The 27,139-nt window shown below is 35.3% G+C and overlaps 1 protein-coding gene across 1 annotated transcript in view; it reads right to left on the bottom strand.

The window, feature by feature from the left end:
* Positions 1-25,394, bottom strand: part of BCL3 (BCL3 transcription coactivator) — a 93,690-nt gene extending 68,296 nt beyond the window's left edge. Inside the window, exon 1 of the mRNA XM_053690868.1 lies at positions 24,310-25,394. Coding sequence (XP_053546843.1) covers positions 24,310-24,697 — 388 coding nt within the window. The 5' untranslated portion in view covers positions 24,698-25,394. The remainder of the gene's footprint in view (positions 1-24,309) is intronic.
* Between the last annotated feature and the right edge of the window lie 1,745 nt (positions 25,395-27,139).

Raw genomic sequence — 27,139 nt, forward strand, 5'->3', positions numbered from 1 at the left:
ATCACCTTAACTCCCCTAAATTAACGAATTCACGCCCCCGAATTCAACCCAATTTAAGACCTAATAAAAGTCAACATCAAGATTGGATGGGCATATTTGGTGCCTCACTCCCTCCACCCTTTTTAGTCTTTAATACTCCGCTTATCGGAAGTACCCGTTACCCCATCCCCTTCTCTCACCCCTCCTAAGTGTGTGATGCTAGAACTTCACACATCATATTGTTCAAGATGTTATTGTTGTTATTGGATGTTATTTTTATATGGTTTGAAATATTTACATGTTTTATTTATCTATTTCAATCTAGAAACCACCATCTATTTCCTTCTCTTTCTCTGCACTTCTCTTGGAGATCCGAAAACAACTCCCTCTTATGTAGTTATCTTCTGTCTCTCTTCTACCCTTGTTGACAGAACTCTGCAACCCACGAAATGGCCGAATTATCAAATGGTAAGAAAATATTGTTCTCCAACACACACACAAGAACATGGCTAACCCAATAGTTAATATCATTTCACAAAACACGAAAGGCCTCAACTCACCCACGAAGAGAGCAATTGCATTGCGGAGCCTAGCCAAACATAATAACTCTATTTTATTTCTTCAAGAGACACACTTTGTAAAAGAGTCAGAACCTAAATTCCACTCTAGGGAATTCACAACAGGCTATTATAGCTCAAACAAAGTAAAAAAAAACGGGGTATGTACCCTCTTCCACAAAAACATACAATTCCAGCTCAATACACAGATAACGGACAATGAGGGCAGAATATTGATATTGACGGGACTCATGTTCCACCAACCAGTAACGTTAGTCAATGTTTATGCCCCTAACGGCAAAAAAGCTCAATTTTTCCAAACATTACAAAATTTAATTGTAGAACATAAGACGGGAATTCTTATATTAGGAGGAGATTTAAATGTTACTCTAAATCCCTCACTCGACGCCTCCTCTTACAGACCCACAGCCCAAACGAGACCACCTAACCTAGTATTCAAATTTCTAACACACTTAGGCTTACTTGATACTTGGAGATTGAAGCACCCCACGCAGCGCAATTACACCTTTTTCTCTTTCCCCTGGTCAGTGTACACTAGAATTGACTACATTTTCATAGACAGAAACCACCTATCTATACTTAAAGATGCGGACATCCAACCGACCCCATGGTCGGACCACTCCATGGTCAATACACAGCTACAATGGCCTAACCACCCCACTACCCCATTTATTTGGAGACTGGACGACTCCCTAATGCACACCCCACACACAGTCAAGGCAATAGAAGCCTCCTTAAAAGAATACTTTAGTATTAATATGACTCCCACCACTTCACCACACATGCTATGGGAAGCCCATAAGGCAGTAATTAGGGGGCACTGCATCAAACATACAACTTACAGGAAAAAAATCTACAACCAAACAATAAATAACCTGACTACTCAACTAGCCCGCCTGGAATTAGCACATAAAAACTCCCCAAAGAATAATATACTACTTAAACAGGTAACAGACACCAGGCTAGAACTTAACAACACATTGTTAAAAGAAGCACAGAGACGAGCGTTACACTTAAAGAAAACCTTCTACTTTGAAGGCAACAGGGCAGGCTCACTCTTAGCTAGGGCCTTAAAAACTCAGACGTTAAAATCACAGATACATAAGATAACAACACCTGACAAAACAGATATCTTAGACAGCGAGGGAATCGCTAATCATTTCAGGGAATACTACTCTAAACTATATAACCTTGAAAGAAAAGACTCCCAGGAACACTTAACACAAATGCGGGACTACATCAACAAAGCAGACCTACCTACCTTACACCCAGAACAACGTGAAAGAATGGAAAGTCCCATAAGCCTACTAGAGGTCTATACAGCAATAAAAGACCTGCCGACCGGCAAAAGTCCGGGCCCAGATGGCTTCTCAAACACGTACTATAAGACATATAAACACATCTTGGCCCCACATTTACTCAATCTATTTCAAACGTTAGAGGAAGGTGGTACCCTATCTCAAGATATGCTTTCAGCGCATATCTCGGTCATACCCAAGCCACAAAAAAATTTAACAGACCCCAGCAGTTACAGACCAATATCGCTCCTAAATACAGATATAAAGATTCTTGGAAAAATATTAGCAAAAAGAATTAATGTAGTTTTACAATCCTTAATCCACACTGACCAAGTGGGATTTGTCCCCGGGCGGGAGGCGAGGGACAATACCATTCGGGTCTTGACACTCATTTCCTATGCCAAACATAAAAAACTTCCTGCCGCCCTCTTGGCGATCGACGCCGAGAAGGCGTTTGACCGCATCAGCTGGGGATTCCTTACTGAGTCATTGAAAGCGATAGGATTTGGCCCGCACATGATTACCCGAATACTTAGCCTTTACAAAAGCCCAACAGCCAAAGTCAAAGCAAACGGAATGCTTTCTAACCCCTTTCAGATCCAAAATGGTACACGTCAAGGTTGCCCCCTATCCCCCATACTTTTCATTATAACTATGGAAGTATTTGCGGCGCATATACGGCGCAATCAGGACATTCAGGGAATTAAAATAGGCCCACACGACTTCAAAATCGCGATGTATGCAGACGACGTGATCTTCACAATCACTGACCCACTCCTGACAGTACCCAAGATATTGAATGAAATTAACACCTTTAGTCAATTCTCAGACTTCTCTATAAACACACAGAAGTCAGAGATTCTAAATATTTCCATGACACAAACAGACTTTCTTAACATGGCAGTTGACTGCCCAATGATCGCCCGGAATGGATCAATAAAATACCTAGGGGTCCACATCTCCCCCAGTCATACACAACTATTCAAAGAAAATTACTCCAAACTTATAACAACAATCCAACAAGACCTCCGTACCTGGGCCCTAAAGCCAATTTCATGGTGGGGACGCACACAATGCATTAAAATGACCACATTACCTAGGATCTTATACTTATTCCAGGCAGTACCTATAAATCTCCCTAAATGGTATTTAGCACAATTACAGAGACACATCAACACCTTTATTTGGGGGAAGAGCAGACCTAGGGTCAACAAAACCAACATGTACAGAACAACAGTAAATGGAGGACTGGGACTACCTGACCTAACAACTTACTACAATGCAGTAACTTTACAAAGAGTTCTGGATTGGCACAGAGCAGGTGATACAAAAGCATGGGTGTCCCTAGATTCCAACATTCTAAAAGTCCCGTCAGTGGGAGCACTATGCTGGGTGCCGAAACCTCTGCGCCCCCCCCAATGTAATGATCTACCGATCCATAAACATATCTTTGAAACATGGGACAGCATTACAACTCACCAAACCCACATTACGGGGCCTCGTTCTCCCCTTTTTCCTATCCCCTTAAATGCTGAAATGATAGGAGGCTTAGACAGAGGACAACAGAGATTGACGGAGTGGGGATATACAGTCCCACTGAAAGAATTCACACTAAATGGGAAATTAATAGCAAGAGAAAACCTAAATACGGTTGCAGGAGGCAGGTACACTAATTGGTTGAAATATTCACAATTAAGACATTTTATTTATACCTCCCCACATCAGAAAGATTACCTTAGAGCCCTTACCCCCTTTGAGAACCTTTGCACAGGTGAAACCCCTTTGCGACACGTGCTATCTATAACCCGCAAACTCCTACAGACGGAACACACACGAACACTCCCCTCATACTCGACCAAATGGCACGAAGAACTAGGGCAGGAGCTGAGTAGAGAAGAGTGGTCTCAGATCTTTCAAAACACAAAAAAGTCGTCCAGCTCACCACGGATGCTAGAACTTAACTTTAAAGTACTGATGAGATGGTATTTGACCACCTCTCGTATCCACTCTATCTACCCAGAAGCCAATGGGAATTGCTGGAGAGGCTGCTCCACAAAGGGCCAATACCTGCATATGTGGTGGGAGTGCGAAAGAATTAAGCCATTCTGGCAAGAGATAGAAACTTTTTACAAGCAAATACTGAATGATGATTTCAGACTTACAATAAGAACAGCCTTGCTTAATGACCTCCCCTCTTTCCCCTGTAAGTTGAGACTTCAATTATTACAAATAGGTATCACTAGTGCTAAACTAATTATAGCACGACATTGGAAAACACAATATACACCAACACTGCGAGAGTGGATTAGCGAGGTTTCAGAAATACTAGTACTTGAAGAATATGGATTCTTTAAAAGGAAACAAATTGGTAGGCTTGCAGACATTAAATTCATTTGGGAAGAAAACACCCCACGACAGACTTTACCGCCTCGGACCGACACTTAACGGATCTCCCCCCCCCCCCTCCCCTCTTTTTTCTTTCCCTATCTCTTACCTTTCTTTTCCCCTCTATCTTTTCTTATTCCTCTCCTCTTCTTGAGGGACAGGTGGGTCCCTTGTCTTAGTTGAGATTTATATGTTTTGATGTCATTAATATAACTTACAATCTTACAGCAGAATTGTGAATTTAAACATGAACATCATCCACATCGACACGCTGGGAGATAACTAAATATTGCCATTTCTGCTATATTGCGAAAATCCCTTGTCATTTTCATTATGTTTGTATATATAATATGGATGATAATAAAGCTCTTTTGAAAAAAAAATAAAAAAAAAAAATTGTATGTTCTATCTGAATAATGAAAGAAACGTTTTGGGTTTTATGTCCCTTTAATAAAGTGTGTATTTACTGTAAATATTTCATATTCCAATGTTTTTCACAAAATATGTTTTCAGAATTTCACAGAATATGTTCTAAGACTTTTTAAATAGATATTCCTTTATATAATCTGTATCTATCGATACCTCTATATATATATATAAACGTATATATACGTATATAGGTATAGATACAGAAAATATATATAAAAATATATATTTAAAAATTCCAGATGCCTACCTAGGTATCTATACAACAAAGAATATGATGGGAACTAAGCAAATTTGATAATAGAAGTAAATTGGATTTTTTTTTCTTTTTTTAAAATTGTATGCTCTGTCTGAATCACAAAAGAACATTTTTGCATTGCATATCCCTTTTAATCTAAAAATATTTTCCCACTGCCAACTAAGACACTGAAGTGCATCTTACAGGATTCTGAGTTCTGACCCATCAATGTTCGGCTCCATGATTGCTCAATATGTGCTATACCTCTTTTACATATGTCCCTAACTGCCAGCAGCAAAGTCGAAAACACACTTGTCAATGGGGTGTGTATATGGACTGCAAAACCATGTAGATTTTGTTAACAATTTTTTTTGGTATGTAGGTCTTTTGCAATTCAGCACTTCAATGCAATATACATTGCATAAAGATAAATTACTTGAATGTCTCTCCTTTAATTTCACATCAAAAAAATCTTTTTCAATCCACACTTGTGTTGTTAATTCTTTGTTTCTGAAATGTATTTTTTTTCTAAATGCAAAAAGCAGAACTTTTATTGTATAAAATATATTCTCTTGAAACCCTGACCCTGCTTTGTTATAGGAAGTACTGAAGACTTATGCCAGCTCTGGAAACTACCTGAAATTTCTAGGCGCTCCATATATTCCGGGACAGTTGGTTACAATCTAGTGAGGTGTAAACAACAGGAATCCCCGAAGACAACTCCCAAGAGAACGATTTCCAAATGCAAAGGCCAATCGATAATTCATTCAAAAAAGTTTGATTTATATAACAAATAGGAGTATGCTTGCTGACTTTGATAAACAAGATATTTGTTGTGTTTGTTGTGTTATTTGTTGTGTTTCTAAGTATGTGAAACGCGTTTGAAAAGCTTTTCTGATTTTTCCTTATTTATACAGGAATTATTAATAAAAATCAAATTTGAATTATTTTAACCCTGAGTTTTTATTTATGGAATTAGAAAATAATATGTATAATTTCACACGAACGGAAGTGATCAGTCCAGTAGATGATTGGCCCAGTATTTAACCCTTTAACAATGCTGATGTACCCTGCATGTTGCCTGTCCCAAAGGAGTTTTTGGCCCCATAATAGCGCAGGTCTCACAGAAAGTGGTGAGATGTGCTATAACAACATGCCTCACTCCTGGAGGCATTGGGCTTTAGGACGGCAAGAGCTGCGTTATTTAACCCCTATCAAAGAAAAATTACAGCCGAACACACAGAGTATGACGGCTGTCATTAAGGGGTTAAATACTACTTATAAGCCAGGTTTGAAGGATTATAGAATTGATCACAATCTATTGTTTGATAATTATCTGCATGCTAATGACTACTGATGAGCACTTTTGCTTGTCTATTTCATTGTTTATCGGCAACCCTTTTTTTTTATTAATATTTGAGTCCCGGTTGGTTGATCATAACCCAAATTCTCAATAATTAACAACACATTTACAAGATAATTTTCACATATCAAATTCCACATCTAAAATAACTTGGTACATCCAGTACATCACTATTCAAATTATTGCCAAAAACACAATAAAGTTAGCAAATCAAACAGTGGTTTAACACATAGGCAAAACACATTGACATTACCCACTGCCATATTACTTCACCAAACAGATACAAACACTACCTGTTGAAAAAATGAAAGCTAACAAATAAATAACAAGCATTTCTACACAAATAAAAAGTGGTCGAACCAATAATCCAACAAACACACAGTTAACTATACTGATAATTCCACTATTAATATCCCTTAAAGGGACAGTCAAGTCCAAAAAAAACTTTCATGATTTAAATAGGGTATGCAATTTTAAACAACTTCCCATTTTACTTTTATCACCAATTTTGCTTTGTTCACTTGGTATTCTTAGTTGAAAGCTAAAACTAGGAGGATCATATGCTAAATTCTTAAACCTTGAAGACTGCCTCTAATCTGAATACATTTTGACCACTAGAGGGCATTAGGTCACATGTTTCATATAGATAACATTGAGCTCATGCACGTAAACTGAGCTAGGACTGAGCACTGATTGGCTAAACTGCATGTCTGTCAAAAGAACTGAAATAAGGGGGCAGTCAGCAGAAGCTTAGATACAAGATAATTACAGAAGTAAAAAGTATATTAATATAACTGTGTTGGTTGTGCAAAACTGGGGAATGGGTAATAAAGGGATTATCTTTCTTTTTAAACAACAAAAATTCTGGTGTTGACTGTCCCTTTAAAGAGACATATGCACATATATCTATGGTTTTGGAGAACAAATGGTTAATTGCACACATGTCACTTATTAGCCTTTCAAACTGTGATGTAATTAATCGTCATTTTGTCTGTCCTGCACATTTAGTTTTTTCAATTATAAAATCTGGAGATTAATCAAGTATTTTGGGACAGCACTGTAAAAAAAACAGACTGACAATACGGCTGAGTTTCTGATATCAATATCTGCTGAAAACAAGTGGAAGATGGTGATACAACATCTTTAGGTGCTTAAGCAGGGTTCTTCAGTGTAAGAAGAATTTCCCAGTACTGAGTCAAGAGATGCTTTTTAGCGGGTTCTAACATGGCCTGGTAACACGGGTCAAATGCTTCTCTCTTATTTGTTTAAAATGATTAATGTTTGGCTGCTTTTGTAAGTTCTAAATTAATTAAACTAATTTTATAGCTGCAAACAAATGTTATACTTCCCTATTTGATATTTGATCTTAAAAAACACATATAAACTAGCAAAGCAATATTTGAATATGCAGAACCGTTGAAAGGGAACATTGCTGGGACATGCCTCTGATCTGAAGCTTGATAGTTGGGGAATGTAACTTACTAAAAAGGTATCTGCACATATGCTTTTTATCTAAAGTAAACATTTTTTGGCATATTCACTATTAAAGAGTGTTGTGAGGACATGCCCTTGAGTTTATGTTTCCCGGTTTAGGTAAGAAGCTTCTAATTATACAGGAAAAAAAAATTGTATTGCATCTTTATTGTTTATTTGGCTTGCTGTTCCTGTAATTTAAATCTTAAAAATTCTAATATTTTTCAAAGCCCCCCAAGGTTGGAATGGATTTTATGGGTTGTTGTTTTTTTAGAGTCCTGGCCTCCCTACATGCTGCAAATTGTTATATGCTGAAATTCATTTATACCTGATCCTAACTGGCAACAGTGAGGGAAATACAATATAACATTGTATTATATGTAGTAAAACTCACTGTAACAGTTTGCTGGGAACGTTTCTCCTCACATGCCTGATGTTTTGGGCATATAACTTACTAAAGCAATTACTTTTGATATAATTTTTCATGATTTACGCATGTAGCTTCTTCAAGGGGTTGAAGTAAGCTTGAATAACTAGAAAGAAAGTATTTACATCAATACAGTACATATTAACTAATAAATTAAAAGAAAAAGAAACTCACCAGTTATCTTGTTTTGTAGTGCCAAGTGTGTGAAATGCGTAAGGGTTCACAAGTGCTGCCCACTTGTCAATAAACTAGAAGCTATGTTCAAAATTAGCCTCCTCCTTCTTATTATTGTTTTGTATCTTGTTTTATAATACATTAGACATGTGAGAGGAGGGGCTGCAGATGTACCATGGTAAGGAAAGGGCATGGAGTGTGGGGTTGGGCAGAGCTGGGCATGTCGTTAGCGGAGCTCTGTCCCTGGAAACTGGGACATTTGCACTGACAGGTGAAGTAGCAGGAGGGACAGTAGGCAGATCTCCCAACCAGTGACAAGCCCACATGACCCATGACAGTTGGGCAGTATGGCATTGCAATTGCCCAACTATAGTTTAACTTAAAAAATGTACTGTAAAAATAATTTCCCCTTTATGTTGCACGTGACTTGCTGCAGAGTATTAAAAATATGGGACATTGCTCCTTTAGACTTATTTTCATAATTCAAATAGCTGGTTTTGTTTAATGAAACCATCAACCATTAATCTCAAGAGCATAACCCATCAAATGAGCTGATCATAGAGGAAAAATCAGACTTCTTTATCTTATATTTCTTTCTCTACACAAAAGCCAATAATTAAGGTACTTACATTTTCATTATGGGTGGTGTTGTCTATCAGCAAAAACAGTTACTTCAGGTTCAAGAATAAAACTAAAGGAGGAATTTCCAATATATTCAAGACATTACAGCTGATAAAACAACAAATTAGGAACATAATAGGGTGAAAAAAGTACAACTTTTAAAAACATATTTTGACCCATACCAATTGTATTAGTATACCACCCGCACAACAGAATAGAACAGTGGCATATTTACTTCCCTAGGCACAGATAATTCTGCAACTTGTCAAATGTTACTCAATGCATTTTCCATCATATTTTCATTATATATTTATCACAAATGAGCAGTACATTATAAACCATTCTTATACATACAAATAATAGTGCTCAACCGCTATCTAAAATCGCTACATTGGGCCAGATTACATGTGGTGCGCTGAGTACAAAGTAAAAAATTAGCATGGACGCATTAGTGTGAGTATTACAAGCTAAACCTGAAGTATACTTTATTTACATTGCTATGTTCTTCACATAGAATTAAATGTTCTTTTTATTCAAAAAATGATTTATATATATATATAAATATATATATATATATATATATATATATATATGTGTGTGTGTGTGTGTGTGTGAGATCATATTTTTGTAAAATATAGGCCAGATTAGAAGTGGTGCGCTAATAATAGCACACATGCGATAACCAGTTTCTCTTGACCACACTACCATTATTGTACAACTTTGATATTACAAGTCCATGTTAAAAAGTGTTAACCAGAGAAGGGTTAGCGCAGCCACCTTTGTTCAAGCATCTCTTTCAATCGATATTGCGAATTCGCTGGCTTTACAAGTTGAAAGTTATAGTTTGCTCAAGCCAAAGCCGAAACTGCACTAGAAGATTTAGCGTTACTTCAGACTTGAAGTAAACTGTAAAGGTTATTTTTTTTCCCACAAAACACATGTATAACACATTAAAATAAAATATTACACACATATATACACTCTTTACATAAACTATATCATACAAATATTAATAAAAAGGTTTTAAAAAGAGATATGGTATATGGTAAAGAGTGACTTGAAAGGGCTCCAATGTGTGTGTGTGTGTGTATACATATACAAAAAAAAAAAAAAAAAGATTGCAGCACTCTAATATTCTTCCTTTCAATTTCTTACAAGAGTGATAGACATAGGCAAATCTTATATATGTCTATTGCCTAACACATATATGTCTAAATATGTGTTTTTATATATGTGTATATATGTGTATACATGTGTATATGTTCATATGTGTAAATATGTAGGTGCACACAGTCACATACATTATTATTATTATTATTATTATTATTATTATTATCAGGTATTTGTAGAGCGCCAACACATTCCGCAGCACTATACATACAGTACATATATACACATAAATACACATACATACAATTATATATACATATATATCCACTTTTGAGCCCTTCCCAGTCAAATACCACTTCAGGAAACTACAGGACATTCTCCAAAAAAAGAGTTCAAGATGTGCTTAGTGCCAATTGACGTCACATTAAATACTGAATTTTGTCTGAAGTGTTCTGAAAAGTGTGTTTTTTTTATATTTTGTGCACATATTTTCTGTATTTTCTGTTTATGTCTTAATAAAGAGAACGAAAAATAAATATAAATGGTCATTAAAACTTTTAAACACAGCTAATGGTAGTCTACTTTTGTACAATACTGTATATATATATATATATATATATATATATATATATATATATATGTATATATATACATACATTGGAGCCCTTTCCATTCAAACTCTTTACCATATACTATATCCCTTTTTAAAACCTTTCAGGTTTTCGTGCATATTACAAGTTGATACGTAAGTAATATGCGCTAACTTCTGGAACAATTTGCATTTGTGCGCTAACCCGACACCATGTTAGATCAACTGCGCTAAACCTGAAGTGAGTTATGAATACATTAAATTCCAGTGTTCTTCACATAGAAGAAAATGTTCTATTTACATTAAATATATATTTCTATAAATATACATAATTATTTTAAAAAAATATATGTCTATACCTATATAATTATTTACACACATATATATTATATATATATATTTAAAAATAAAAGAACATTTTTTTTTTATACATGGAAAACATTGAAATTTAAAGTATTTCTATTCAAAACAAATTAAAACAGAATAAAAATGACATTGCATGTTTCAAGGTATTTGACTGGGAAGGGCTCAACAGTTGATATACATGTGTATGTAATGTGTATGTAATGCTCAAGATTGTCTTGCACAAACCTGGTGTAATAGACCTTTTTCACAACAATCATTTTGACATGCAATAGTAGGACAAATACAGGTGTTCGCAATGACATTAATTAATGTTCCATTCCATTTAGGTTTACGAGAGCCAGGTTCCTGCTATTGCTCAAGTGTAAGGGGAGGTCACACTAAATAATTGCCACTTTAGCCTTTAAGCGGTTTTTCTGATTTTTTTTCAGTTTTTTTTAATACTGCATACGAATATTCTGTATATTCTGGTTGTATTCTAATAAAGAGACTGAGAAATAATTATATATGGTCATTATACCAATTCTAAAACAACAAATCTAATGGTGGCCTAAGACTTTTGAACAGTACGATATATATATATATATATATATATATATATATATATATATATATATATATATATATATATATATATATATATACATACAGTATATAAATTACGAAGAAAAGATTGCAGCTTTATTATAAGAGTGACAAACATAGGCAATTCTTATATATGTCTATTGTATAACACATATATATCTAAATATAGTCTATGTCTATACCTATATTAATATGTACACACCCACACAGATAGATAAATAGATAGATAGATAGATAGATAGATATTGTATATTCATGTATTTCAAAATGTGGAGAACATTAGAATTTAAAATTTCTATTCAAAACACATTAAAACAGAATAGAAATGACTTTGCATGCTTGAAGGTATCTATCTCTCTTCTCTCTCTCTCTCTCTCTCTCTCTCTCTCTCTCTCTCTCTCTCTCTCTCTCTCTCTCTCTCTCTCTCTCTCTCTCTCTCTCTCTCTATATATATATATATATATATATATACACTGTATATATAGATATATATATATATATATATATATATATACTGTATATATAGATATATATATATGTGTGTGTATAATCTTTCTTTGGTAAATGAGATTTTTTATGGGCTTATAATATTGACTAGAGCGATAATATTAGCGCTGTCCAGCGTTATTGCTTAACGTGCCACTTGTAATCTGGCCTATTATGTGCTTACTAATATAATTCAGAAGTAAATATTTTAATCTATCACTTGCACACAAACAGTAACACATTCAGTTGCACTGAGACACAAATTCACATAAATGTATACAGACTTATCTGCACAACCCCATATATGTAAACGTATTAAACTATATATACATATCCTCATATAAACTATACAATTATTTTGCCAAATAAGAATCACTCTTCAGTCCTCAACTGCTTAAAGGGATATTCTGGTCAAAATTGAAATGCACATACTGTAGATGAATTACATCTTTGCAATATACATGTATTGGCAAAAATACTTCTAGTAAAAGCTATTGCTGTTTTAGTGTTAACATTTTTCTCTGCACGTGCATGTGAAGCATAGCTAGATATTCTTAGTGCACTAGCATTTTAAATACTACAGCTGCTCAGAGTGCCAGTGGGGCTTGTATAATGTCAGCAATTAACAAATTGAGTCATTAACAGATAGTGCAAGCACCTTAGGCTCTCTGAGCAAGCTCTGTGTTTAAAATGCTGGTGCACGGTGCATACTTAAATACACTTTTGAATCAGTTATAGCTTTTATTAGAAACATTTTTGCTAATGCATGTATATTACAAAAATACTTCAATTCAAAACTGAAATGCATCCATGAGGATTCTATTTTGGGCTGGAATGTCCCTTTAAGGAACTGTCATGCTGCGCTCCTGGCAACAAGTGCATTCTGATACTCATCCAAGCTGAATATTGGGAATAGGTTTCTAAATCTCCTTGTCTAGACAATCAGATAACATTGTTTCACATCTAATTCCTTGTAATGCATGGTCTATTCCTTTAGTTATAATGTGTAAAGTGTATCTCTCTTGAAATAGACACTGTATTCAAATGTATTTTTATCCTGTTTATAAAAGAGAATACTGAAAATAATTTCATGATTCAGATAGAGAATGCAATTTTAAGCAACTTTCTAATTTACTCCTATTATCAATTTTCCTTCGTTCTCTTGCTATCTTTATTTGAAAAAGAAGGCATCTAAGCTAAGGAGCCAGACAATTTTTGGTTCAGGCCGCTGGACAGCACTTGTTTATTGGTGGGTGAATTTATCCACCAATCAGCAACAACAACTCAGGTTGTTAACCAAAAATGGGCCGGCATCTAAACTTACATTCTTGCTTTTCAAATAAAGATACCAAGAGAATGAAGAAAAGTTGATAAAAGTAGTAAATTAGAAAGTTGCTTAAAATGGCATGCTCTATCTGAATCACAAAAGAAAAATTTGGGTTCAGTGTCCCTTTAAGTAAAAGCTGTTTACATGTCAAACTATTCACATTCTTCCAGTTAAAGGGACAGTCTACACCAGAATTTTTATTGTTTTAAAAGATAGATAATCCCTTTATTACCCATTCCCCAGTTTTGCATAACCAACACAGTTATAATAATATACTTTTAACCTCTGTGATTATCTTGTATCTAAGCCTCTGCAAACTGCCCCTTTATTTCAGTTCTTTTGACAGACTTGCAGTTTAGCCAATCAGTGCCTGCTCCCAGATAACTTCATGTGCACAAGCACAGTGTTATCTATTTGAAATATGTGAACTAACACCCTCTAGTGGTGAAAAACTGTTAAAATGCAATCTGAAAGAGGTGGGCTTCAAGGTCTAAGAAATTAGCATATGAACCTCCTAGGTTAAGCTTTCAACTAAGAATACCAAGAGAACAAAGCAAAATTGGTGATAAAAGTAAATTGGAAAGTTGTTTAAAATTACATGACCTATCTGAATGATGAAAGTTTATTTTGGCCTAGACTGTCCCTTTAATGCCCATATTCTGTAGTTGCAGAAAGGGACACACTTTTGCAAACCTGGCAAAGGTTACTTTCAAGACAATAATATGAATTCCTCCGCCAAAAAAACATTTTGAAATGAACAGGGAAAAGCCATTAGTGTAAAGTGCCATGGAAATCAAAATAAAAGTTACATTTTCTTTAATATTTCAGATAGAACATACAATTTTAAACAATTTTTCGATGTACTTCTATTATCAAATGTTCTTTGTTTCCTTGTTATCCTTTATTGAAAAGCAGAAAGGTAAGTTTAATCAAATGATCCTGTTATCCTTTGTTGAAAAGCAGATAGGTAAGTTCAGGAGTGTGCATGTGTCTGCAGCACTATAATTGTGCAGCAGTTATACGTTAGGAAGAGCATTAGATGGCCGCACTATTTCCTGTTATGTAGTGCTCCAGAAATGTGAACGGAACCTATCTAGATATCTCTGCAACAAAGAATAACACGAGAACAAAAAAAATTGATATTAGAGGTAAATTGGAAACTTTTTTAAAATTGTATTCTCTATCTGATTCATGAAATAAAAAAATTGGGTTACAAGTTCCTTTAAAACACTCAGATAGTGTGTGTAATATAAAAAAATCTCTTTCTGCTGGTATCCTTTGTTGAAACATTCCCTGAGAGCATACTAAGGTTAGGGAACTTGAATGTGTCTTGAGAACTTATGCATACGATTATTACAAACACTGTTACAAATGCAATGGCAATTAAGTACTCAATACACGTGCACACTCCTGAGAATACCTTAATATGCTCTCATGAAAAGCTAGGTTTCACCAAAGGATACCAAGAGATAAATTTGATAATAGAAGTAAATTTGAAAGTTTAATTTTGATTTCCATGTTCCTTAATGTTTTTTTTGTGACAGAGCAAACAATTTTAAAAAGTTTCCAGTTGGCTTGTTTCCATTGTATTCTTTGTTGAAGAAATACCTAGGTAGGTTTCTGGAGCACTACATGACAGGAAATAGTGTTGTCATTTAGTGCTCTTGCAAATGGATAACATTCTTGCAAAACTGCTGCCATATAGTGCTCCAGACACGCAATATAGTGATCCAGACACATGCACGCTCTTGAGCTTACTTCCATGCTTTTTAATTAAAGATACCAAGAGAATGAATGCCATTTGATCATATTTAAAATTCTAGGCGCTGTCTGAATCGTGAAAGAAATTTGAGTTTCATATCCATTTAAGGTTTACTGCGGCCCCTCAACCCCTTGCCTGGCAAGTTTTTTTCAGTATCTTGAATCAACCACAGAGTTCAAGGACCATTAAATACAGAAGAATCACATAACCAACAAATGCATAATAAAAAGAATACAATAACACTTTTTTTTTTTTTTAAATGAGTAATATTTTTTTCTGACAAATTTCAAACTTACTTCCATTTTCCCTGCCCCCTGTATCATGTGACAGCATTCAGCCATTCACAAAACATTTATAAGTATATAATGGGACCTCCTTTATGCTCAGTAGGAGCTGGTGCCTCAAAAAAGTGTGTATATAAAAAAGATTCATGTTGTAGTAATGGAAGTGAATTTGGAAAGTTTTTTTTTAAATTGCATGGTCTCTTCAAATCATGAAAGTGTTATTTTTTACTTCAGTGTCCCTTTAATTACTAAGGGTATACTAAATCACATTATTTGGATAAAGTCTCTACTACGACTTAGTGGATGACAAAATTCTTAATAGCATCCCCTCCTCAAACAAAGGTGAATTCCCCCTTGAACAACATCAATTTGCACCATTTTTTAGTTTTGGTGTCATATGGTAGTTTAACAATTAAAGGGACAATCTAGTCCAAAACAAACTTTCATGATTTAAATAGGGCATGTAATTTTAAACAATTTCCAATTTACTTTTATCACCAGTTTTGCTTTGTTTTCTTGGTATTCTTAGTTGAAAGCTAAACCTAAGTAGGCTCATATGCTAATTTCTTAGAACTTGAAGGCCACCTTTTATCTGAATGCACTTTGACAGTTTTTCACCACTAGAGGGCATTAGTTCATGTGTGTCATATAGATAACATTGTGCTCACTCACGTGGAGTTACCTAGGAGCCAGCACTGATTGGCTAAGATGCAAGTCTGTCAAAAGAACTGAAATAAGGGGGCAGTTTGCAGAGGCTTAGATACAAGGTAATTACAGAGGTAAAACGTGTATTATTATAACTGTGTTGCAAAACTGGGGAATGGGTAATAAAGGGATTATCTATCTTTTTAAACAATAACAATTCTGGTGTAGACTGTCCCTTTAACATGTAATTGGGTTGGTCTCCTGTCTTTCACATTAATAGATTTTTGCATGCCTTCATAATTTATAGCTGAGCATGAATAAAATAAATCAACAATCTATTGTTTGGCAGAAATATTGTTATGTTACCAGATTTCATGGGTAGATCTAAGGGACTTTCCATTTATAACTTTATTGGGGATATGAAATATGGAAACCACTCCTTAAGGAGCAAAGAGTAGCGGCTGATGCTGTTCCTCTGCACACACCTGTATAACATGGGATACGGGGGAAGTGTAAGCAACTTGGCATTTTTTTCCTTTTAAGAAGGATACATAAAGCCCAAACTACGCAAAATAAACCATATAAATTAAAGACTAGACCATATAGAAAAGAAATATATTGATGGTATCAACATTATCCATCTAGCAACACCAGCTATGCTGCACAAATAGGATTTATGAAAATGCAAGCATTGAGTTTTAAACATTACGACTAGATTACGAGTGGATCAGTAATTAACGATCCCACACGCACGCTAATACTGCTCGACTTCTCCTCTTTGCGCGAGTCGAGTTGCGCTTGTTTTACAAGTCGAAAGTAAATAATTATTGCTTGAGCACTAACCCAACTTGCGCAAAGAGGAGAACTTAGAACAAATGTAAATCTTCCTTTGCTACAGGTGAAATAGTTCACCAGTAGCGTTATACTTACCTCTAGCGTGCTGTAGAGCTGTGCTACTGGCCGACACGTCTTCATAGAGCCCCAGGCCATGTTAATAGGAGGCTTAGCGCGGTGTATCCTAGAATTTGTGTTAAAGTATATGGTCCTTTAGCGCAGGCTCTGCAATCCGCCGCGCTAAGCCTCCAAATAGTGCAGCCCAGAGCAATGTGAAGAAGGGTCAGGATTAGCTCTCCTGTGCGCTAGAGGTAACTATTAGGCTACAGGTTACCTTTTTCACCTGTAGCAAAGGATCATTTACATTAGTTTAACAAAAATTAATGTAAATGTTCCCCGAATATTTAGCATCTGTTTTATTTTATACGAAACGATTACCGAATAGTGCAGCAGACACATATTTGAAAACAAATTTTTCCGAATATTCGTTCTGAAAGATTCATACAAAACAAATGTTTCTCTGCTGCCTGCACGTCTAGTTTGGTTCATTTGTTTAAAGAAATAAGGAGATACTGCCCTACAATGCACATAAACATTTTGCCATATACTTGTATTGGCAAAAATACCTCTAAGAAAGCTATGACTGTTTCTGGTGCATATATACATATGCTAAGTGTGCCCCATGCTGCTGCCTTCAGAGATCTGGTGGTGGCGAGTTTGCTTTTTACAAGCTACTGCTGCCACTGCTGCATCCATGTGTATCCATTCATTTAAATAAAGGAGTAAATGCTTCAATATATTATTTGTTGCGACTGGTCTGATTGCCAACTGTGCACCCAAAACCCATAGCGAAGTGCCGCCAAATATATTGCAAGCTGATAGTTGTAGTGCGAGTGCTAAAGTTACTTCATGGTGCTTGGCTCATGTTACTATTCTCTCTAGGATCTTTGATGTCTACGTTTATATTTTTAATCCCTACCGGTGTTCTGTTTAAATCTGCGACTGCATGCGCACATTGTGGTTGCAAAATCTGATGATAGGCTCAGCTGTTCTGTCTGATTTTGCAACCAGTCACGTGTGCGCCCAGGAATGTGCTGACAACACAGTCGCACATTCCGACGGGTCACAGATTTTGACACAACACAGGATCCCTGAGCCTGGGAATCACTCATTGCTATTTAAATAAAATGTGACTTCATCTACTTGATTTTATTGTGAGTACACACAACAAGATATTTGTTTTTATTACAAATACCACACTGTGCTAGTTTTTTCCTGGTTTTGATTGTCTTAGAAAAAAAAAGTAAAGAAGAATCCAATAATGTATTGATTACTGCATGGGTGCAAATAGCATAATTTGTTTTCCTTTGGTTGTCTATGTCATTTAAGTTATTTTTGTATCTTATGTTTTTTAAGTTTGAAGCTACCGCTGGATCCAAAGTGAAGTAAAAATTCTCTCTTAAAACTTTTACTGCTTTAAGTGATTGTTATTTGATATGTTAAACATAAATGGCCAGATTACAAGTAGAGCGCTAAATATCGCTTTCGTGAAAACTATATTTGCGCTCCACTGAGTGATACAAGCGCAAGCTAATGTGCATTCGTATTACAAGTTGACAGCAATGTAAATGCTACAATTTTTATTTTTTAATAAAATGCACTACAGTGTAGTTTGTGAGCATTTGGGGCACATTTATAAAATTAACCAGAGATCTGATCTCTGGTTAATTTTATAAGCGCTAATTGTTACCATGAGCTCTCGGTAGCAATAACCAGCCACTTGTAATGACTGGTTATTCATAGCACGCCTGTAAACAGGCAAATTTGTTTGCGGGTGCGATACATTAGTGCTCTGCTTGTAACCTAGCCCAAAATTATTTCAAATTCTATTTTTTTTTTATAGCAAAAGTTACATTGTTTTTCAGTCTAGGAACATGTTCCATGAGTATCAAGCAATCACTGTATATAGAATGCTGCATGATCAGGGTTTTCAGTTCTGCAGGGTGCACTCCAGCCTTTCTGGGAGTTTTTATTTTTTTCTTCTCCTTTTTACTATGCAGAATAAATAAAAATGTTGGGCTACAGTACAACTGGAGTACAACCTAGCACCAGGTGTGTTATCTGATATTCCAAGTGAATGGTTAAATAATTTAACCAATTTAACCACAGCATCTTAACAAAGCTGAAACTCTTTTAAGTGCACCCTAGGCTAGAATTTTAATGCATAGCACAATACTATTAACACACTCATTGCGCTCGTATTACAAGTGGTAAGTTAAGTGTTGCTCTTGAGCACAATGAATAATACCACTGTAAAATTCAGCACTTTTTAAGACCTAAAGTAAAGAACTGCACTAATGGAACATTGTTACATTAAAGCTTGAGCAATATCCAATATAAATTTTACTGCATGGCCCATAGAAATCTGATATGCAAGAGATTTAGAGCTTCCTAGAATATAGCTTGAGCAATAAAAAATAAATAACTATGGACTTTAAAGAGACAATGAAGTCAAAATAAACTTTTATAAATCAGAAAGAGCGTGCAGTTTTAAGACACTTTCCAATTCACTTCCATTATCAAATTTTGCACAGTATTTTTATGTTCACACTTTCAGGGGAACAAGATCCTACTGTGCATGTGCACAAGCTCATAGGGTATAAGTATACTATTCTCTGATTGGCAGATGTCTGTCACATGATACAGGGCACGGAAAATGGAAGAAAAACTAAATTTGGCAGAAAAAAAATCTACTGCTTATTTGAAATTAAAGTGAAAGTAAATCCTAGCGTTTTACAAACGCTACGATTTACTATTGAAACAAATAAAGGGCACTTTCATTCATGAAGTATAAGATACTTCATGCAGAAAGCTCCTTTATTTGTTTCAATCGATTGCCGCTCTTAGCTCCTACAGCAGCCCACGGCTAAAAAAATGTTTGGCTAAGAGGTGACATTTTCATGGGCACCAAGCCGGATTTGCCGCACGGCTATTGTCTAAGAGGTGAAAACGTCACCTTTTAGCCAAAAATTTTTTTAGCCGTGGGCTGCTGTAGGAGCTAAGAGCGGCGATCAATTGAATCAAATAAAGGAGCTTTGACATGAAGTATCTTATATTTCATGAATGAAAGTGCCCTTTATTTGTTTCAATAGTAAATCCTAGCGTTTGTAAAACACTAGGATTTACTTTCACTTTAAGAGTAGGTGTCAAATAATTTTCTTTTTATTATGCACTTGTTAATTATGCAATTTGAATGCATTGAGTGGTCCTTTAAGAGGAATTTGATTTTTACTTGTTTCATCTAAAAGAAAGTAAATTCAAGATGTACTACAGTACTTTGTTCTTACGATGAATAAGACTAACTTTTTCTTGGGAAGTTGTCTCTACCAGCCAATGGCAATAGCTATTTAAATAACACTTACACTTCCTGATTCACTTTAATTTTTTGCAGTTTTTCATGCAAAATACTATAACACATTTAACTGCTGCTCTTTTATGCACATTTTAATGTTAATGGCCCTTTAAATGTAACGTTCATAAAGTAATAGTTATATTTGATATGCTAAACAGAATGGAGAATACACATTTATTTTTACTTTATTTATATGACACTTAAGTCACAGACATAATATATATATTAGGGATGTGCATTTGTTTTTCGGACAAATGTACATTCGCCCTGAAAATCATATGTTCGTTTTTGTAAATAAAAATTAATATCTGAATGAATGCACCAATGAAATTGAAAGAAAACAAACAATACTGACAAAATTCATCAGTATTTATTTCCTTTAAATTACTTTTAAAGGGTAAAATACCTGAATACGCTTTGGAGCGTGCGCTAACCTTATTCCTCTTTTTGACAGGTCCCAGCTGTGCTAAAGGTGGCTTAGCGTGCTCCTCACCCAGGACCTGCACTAAGTTTAGTGCAGGTCCTGGGAGCCAAACACGCTATGCCTCCAGTTAGCGCGCCCACAGCTCTGGCAAGAAGAGGATCGAGTTAGCGCACGGAGCAGAGAACGTTAAAGGTAAGTATTTTACACTTTAAAGTAAGTATGTAGCTACAGGTGAAATTTTACCTGTAGCTTTGAAACATTTACATTAGTTTTAACAAATGAAAATGTTTAACAAAAATTAGATTTTTGTTTTCTTTTAAGCAACACAAAATTGAATAGTGCAGGGAACGAATATTCGGGGCAAATGAATGTCCATGAATATGCATTACCAAATTTTCCATTACAAAATTTGTATATATATATATATATACAGGTGGCCCTCGGTTTACAACGGTTCAATTTAAGCCGTTTCAGAATAACAACCTTTTTTTTCAGTCATGTGACTGCTATTGAAAAGCATTGAGAAGCAGTGCATTGATTAAAATAGCCAGTAGGTGGAGCTGTCCGCTTGTGTTGCAGCAAAGATATGCAAGCCAAGCAAGCTGAAATTAATTTGTGTAACTAGACCTGAGCTATCGAGCAGTTTTCAAAGGAACAAGATCTTCCTGTCTATAAATCAGTCCAGATTGAAATGCATAGAAATAACTGTTTGCAGAAAAATGCAAGTAAAGTCTGTGTTGTGTGATTATTTTATTAGGTTTATAATGCAGTTTAGCAAATGTTTTTGTTCATTTAACTTAGTTTAATTATATATTCTGTGTTGTGTGATTATTTTATTAGGTTTAAAATGCTGTTTAGCATTTAAAGTCTTTATTTCAAAGCTTTAAAAATAATGTATTAGTTGTTACTTATAACAATTTTGAGAGGGGCCTGGAACCTAACTCCCTCATTTCCCATTGACTTACATTATAAACTGGGTTTCAATTTACAACGGTTTCGATTTACAACCATTCCTTCTTGAACCTAACCCCGGCGTAAACTGAGGGCTACCTGTATATATAAAGTAATGTTGTTGCACTCTCACCAAATAGTATACGGCGCCAGGGTGCTGTAGTAATCGTAACAAAAGAGCTTAATATTAAGCACTCACTGGTCTTCAGTCATCAGTGGTAAAAAATCCTTTTATTGGTGTAATGTATATACAGTATATATATATTTATTAGAAAAGCAAAACATCAGGATAAACAAATAGCGAATTGTGACATATCAAGAGAAGCTCTGCCTTTGATACTCTAGACTTTGAAGTAGGCATATGAAAACTTCTGTAGGACAGGACTTGAGAAATCCTGGAGTCATGGAATCCTAGGCCCTATTATTTTACTTTTGCTTCCTATTTTTGTAGATTATTCTATATAGAACTGTATAAAAATCAGTACATAATATCTAAAAACTGTATACCTAACTCCTCAGTGTTCTGCCTGGCTACTATATTAATCAGATATAAATCTGTCAAACTCTGCTGTAGGGTATTGTCACAATTGATTTGTAAGGATTTACCACGAACATCTGGGAACAAATCCACAAAACTTTCTATAGTTACTAATGATTCCTGATCTCAAAGTTGATAGGTGTGGTTAGTTCAGCCCTAGGTCAATAGCCTAGGTCCTCAGATTTCTCTGGTTAAGACTTTCCTTGTAGTTTCGATTCTGCAGGTTATTAAAGGGAAGTCAAATTAAAATTTTAATGATTCAGATAGATAAGAAATTTAAAAGGAAACAAACTTTGAGTTTACATTTGTTATCAAATTTACTTTTTCTATTGTTATCCATGAGAACATTCCTAGGTAGCAAGCATCTTGATATCTATATGACAGCAGTGTTTAATTTTGCAAACATGTTATACATAGTTGCAAATGCAACTGCCGTATAGTGATCAAGACACACGTACACCATTGAGTCTGCTTAGGCATTCTGTCTTTGAAAGGAGCCAAAATTTCACAAAGAAATCCAAGAAGGAAGTAAATTTATATTGCTCACTTTATCTGAATCATTAAAATTTTATTTTAACTCCCACATTCCTTTAAATTGGAGTCACACAAGTTAACACACAAATTAAAAAAAGACATAAAAAAAAATCTGCATGCACCTATACTTTTCTGAGAATGAAACAGGAACATGACAGTATATTAGTTTGCTTACACAGACTGGGGAGAAGGTAATTCATTAAAAGGGACAGTCTACAGCAGAAAAGTTATTAAGTTTAAAAAGAGAGATAATCCCTTTATTACATATTCCCCAGTTTTGCATAACCAACACGGTTATATCAATTTACTTTTTGCCTCTGTGATTACCTTGTATCTAAGCCTCTGCCGACTGCCCACTTATTTCAGTTCTTTTGACAGACTTACATTTTAGCCAATCAGTGCTGACTCCTAGGTAACTCCACGGGTGTGAGAACAATGTTATCTATATGGCACACATAAACTAGAACAGTCTAGCTGTGACAAACTGTCAAATTGCACTGAGATAAAAGGCAGCCTTTAAGGGCTTAGAAATTAGCATATGAGCCTACCTTAGGTTTAGCTTTCAACAAAGAATACTAAGAGAACAAAGCAAAATTGATGATAAAAGTAAATTGGAAAGTTGTTTAAAATGACATGCCCTATCTGAATCATGAAAGTTTATATTTGACTAGACTGTCCCTTTAAACAATTGCTACAATAACATAGAACTGTTTATTTCTTGATATTTTTAATTGTTATGTTCATGTTATTATGTAACCAATGCCGCAAGTGCAGAATTCAGAATAGTGGGGACATCAAAACTGTTTTTCTTTGAGTTAATAAAAAAATAAAAATAAATCCAAAATCCTCTGTACCTCTTATTTTGTACTCTATTAATTTTGGATGTGGATGTTTAAGGTATTAATATTATTAAATTGTAGAGCATTTCAGTTGTATTGGAAATTTCAAAAGGTATAACATTTCTTCTAAAAATTAATTCAGATAAATATATCTAGACAATTGGAAAGTTATTTATTATTTCAAAGAAAACATGTGTTATGATTTTAGTTGGAGTTTATAGAATAAAATAACTGCTACATAAGTGTATTATTTAAGTTTGGGCAAGCATCTTTTATTGCTTACGTGCATTAATTCTTTTTTTGTATTTGTTGGGTTTTTTTTAAATAAAGTTTAAAAAAAATACAAAATTAATCTGAATTCTGTCAATCATTCCCATACCTGACAACACAAGCCCTCCCATCCAATCAGTCTCTCTTACATCATTCATGCTCAGTCGCACATATGTACAGGTGAAGTGGGAGTTCTGTAAATACAGCAAGACAGTTAAGTTTGCACAATAAAACAAGTCCCAGCACATTTACATTGAGTATGAAGTATGAATGAGTTTCTACAGCAATTTGGCAGCTAAGCTGTAAAGCTAGATGCTGCAATCCTAAATCCCTGTCCAAGTTTACAGTGGCCAAAATATCTCCCCTTTGCCCTGTCTGAAGCCAGGATAGTTACCGTGGTAGTAGGCTTGAAGTGGAGGCAATGTTACAGTCATGCAGGGTGCATAGCATTTCCTTGCACATTCAGAGCACTGGTCCTTTTTCATTTTCAAAGATCCCTCATCTTTGGGAGATGGAGGGTACCTGCGTTTTCGAAAAGGAAGACATGCTTGATCTTTACACACTTCTGCTTCTTCCAATGACTCTCTTTCACTCTCTTTAGGATGCTTTGTTCCTTCCTGTTTTATTTCTACTTGGGAATCTGAGACCCTTGCTGACACCCTTGGTATAAGATTCAGGAAACTCCTTGGCATATTTAATTTGTCCATATTTCTTGAGATGCTGAGGTCCAGGGGAGAAGATGTCTCCATTCTCTCAGTATGCAGGCTATTGGTGGTCTCCATTGGTCAGTATAAAATGTCACTCCATCAGCAAGTCATTAGAAATCCCCTGAGACCAGAGATATAGTCTAATTATTTGCACTCTAGGAGTTGTATCTCTCCCCTTCTTGTCTCTAGCTCTCCTCCTTCTCTTGTCTCTAACTCTACTCCCTCTTGCCCTACTCTCCACCCTCCCTTATTTCTTCCCTCCTTCTATTATGTTTCTTGTTTGGTGTTATAATATTATTTGCTGTAATCTGTATATGTATTCATATCCTCCCCCATGCACAAGTCACTGACATTTAAAGTCTATCTCCCTCTACTAGCACTTTCTTTATTCATCAATTACCATCTCTCTTCCCCTTCTGTGTATCCTGTCATTTCCATGAGTGTGCTTTTCCCAGGGTCTTTTCACACTTTCTGCATCGCCCAGAAAACCATCCTCCTATGTTTCACCTCATTTTCCACATCTCCCTTGCTCCCACTTTTCTGTGTTCTTCATTGCATTGTGGGTCACCCCTTTGTCTAGCCTTTTCTCACTTCTTTCAGTGTTCCTCCTGTCTTCTCACTCCCCCGGTGTCCCCCCTCTTTCTGATCTTCAGTCTCTCAGGCAGTCAGATTTGTGTAGGAAGCAGTTCTTACAAAAGGGACTTCCCCACTCTCATATAACACACCCAGGTGCTTTCTCACCCTTTTCCCTGAAGGGCCCCTCCCCCAGACAGAGGCCAGGAAACCAGGAGGGGGTCACCCATCCAAATATCCGCTCCCTGAGAAACCTCCTCTTGCCTAATACAGCCATCCCTTTAACCCCTCCTATTTCCCTTTATTATAATTTATTATCACATTTCTTATAACATCTGTTACTGCTGTCTTTTGTGCAGCATATTCATATGCTCTATACAGTCAGGAAATATTTCATAATAAGCAAACTAAACTTTTTAACACGACTGCTGTTGCTATACTAACCACTCTGTTTTACCTACATCATTATAAAACATTTATTATAACGTACAGACAGCTCTGTATCTCTGTTCACTCATCTGTATAACTTTTCCTTGACCAGCTCCTACTTATCTTTTAATTCTAACTAATTCTTATTATCTTGTTTATCTGTTTCTAATTTTTATATCACTAAACTCATTCTAAGAACACAGCAATTACCAATGCTCCCTCCTGAGCTACACGTTTTCACTGGGGAAACAGGTAATTAAAGGCACAGTAAAGTAAAAAATAAACTTCCATGATTCAGATAGAGCATGCAATTTTAAACAACTTTCCAATTTACTTCTGTTATCAAATTTGCTTTGTTCTCTTGGTATCTTCTATTGCAGATTAAAACTAGGTAGGCTCATAAGAGCTCAGGTGTGTGCACGTATCCTTGGTACTCTATAGCAGTAGTGTTTTGCAACATTATTTGTAGCTTTGCTATACAATGTTGCAAAGCACTACTGCTATAGAGTACTAAAGATATGTGCACACACCTGAGCTCTCATGAGCCTACCTACCTTCAATATAAGATACAAAGAGAATGAAGTAAATTTGGTAACAGAAGTAAATTGGAAAGTTGTTTAAAATTTCATGGTCTGTCTGAATCATGAAAGTGTAATTTTGACTTTACTGTCCCTTTAACAAAGTTACATGTAACAATAATAATTAATTCAAATCATTCATATAAATACTTTCAGAAACTACACCACTGACAAAACAGGGAACTATAATCAAGCACTCTTCCACCTTCAAGTATAAGGGATTTAAATTCACATTTGTCCTTTAATCCATGATATATGTGTAAGAAATGTGTGAATTGCTTACATATGAATACTCTACCAGCCTACAATCCAAATAGATATAACAATAATAATGATACAGATAAACTTGTATTAGGGATAAATGAGAAATCATGTTTGATAACTATTTAAAGTTCTGCTTATTAAACTTATTGGAAAGCAATGAGTTAATTATCACTATATTATTTCCATTTTCTGGATGGGGCAAATATCTCCCTCATTAGAGGCAAGGCACCTGAGACGGCCCTTTACCCACATCCTAAATAATCCTGTCCTTTGATGAACCAGTTTTTCTGTTCCTGGATATAGAACAATAGCACACAGAGAGATTACACAGGAATCCAGCCTGGAGTAACCTAAAGGGAAAATTCAGATAGTCAGTAAATTACAAAGGCTGTGGATAAAACATAGCATGTAAACTGTCTGAAGGCAGCTACCAGTAAAGTCTGCCTAATGACAGACAGTTAAAGGGACGTCAAGTAAAAATGAAACTTTCATGAATTTTAGATAGGGTATGCAATTTAAAACAACTTTCCAGTTTGCTTTTATCATAACATTTGCTTTGTTCTCTTGGTACTCTTTGATGAAAGCTAAATCTAGGTAGGCTAAACCTGATTTTTAAGCCATTGAAGGACGTCTCTTATCTCAGTGCATTTTGACAGATTTTCATAATAGACAC

Source organism: Bombina bombina, chromosome 8 (assembly GCF_027579735.1).
Source record: "Bombina bombina isolate aBomBom1 chromosome 8, aBomBom1.pri, whole genome shotgun sequence".
In the NCBI taxonomy this organism is placed as follows: Eukaryota; Metazoa; Chordata; class Amphibia; order Anura; family Bombinatoridae; genus Bombina; species Bombina bombina.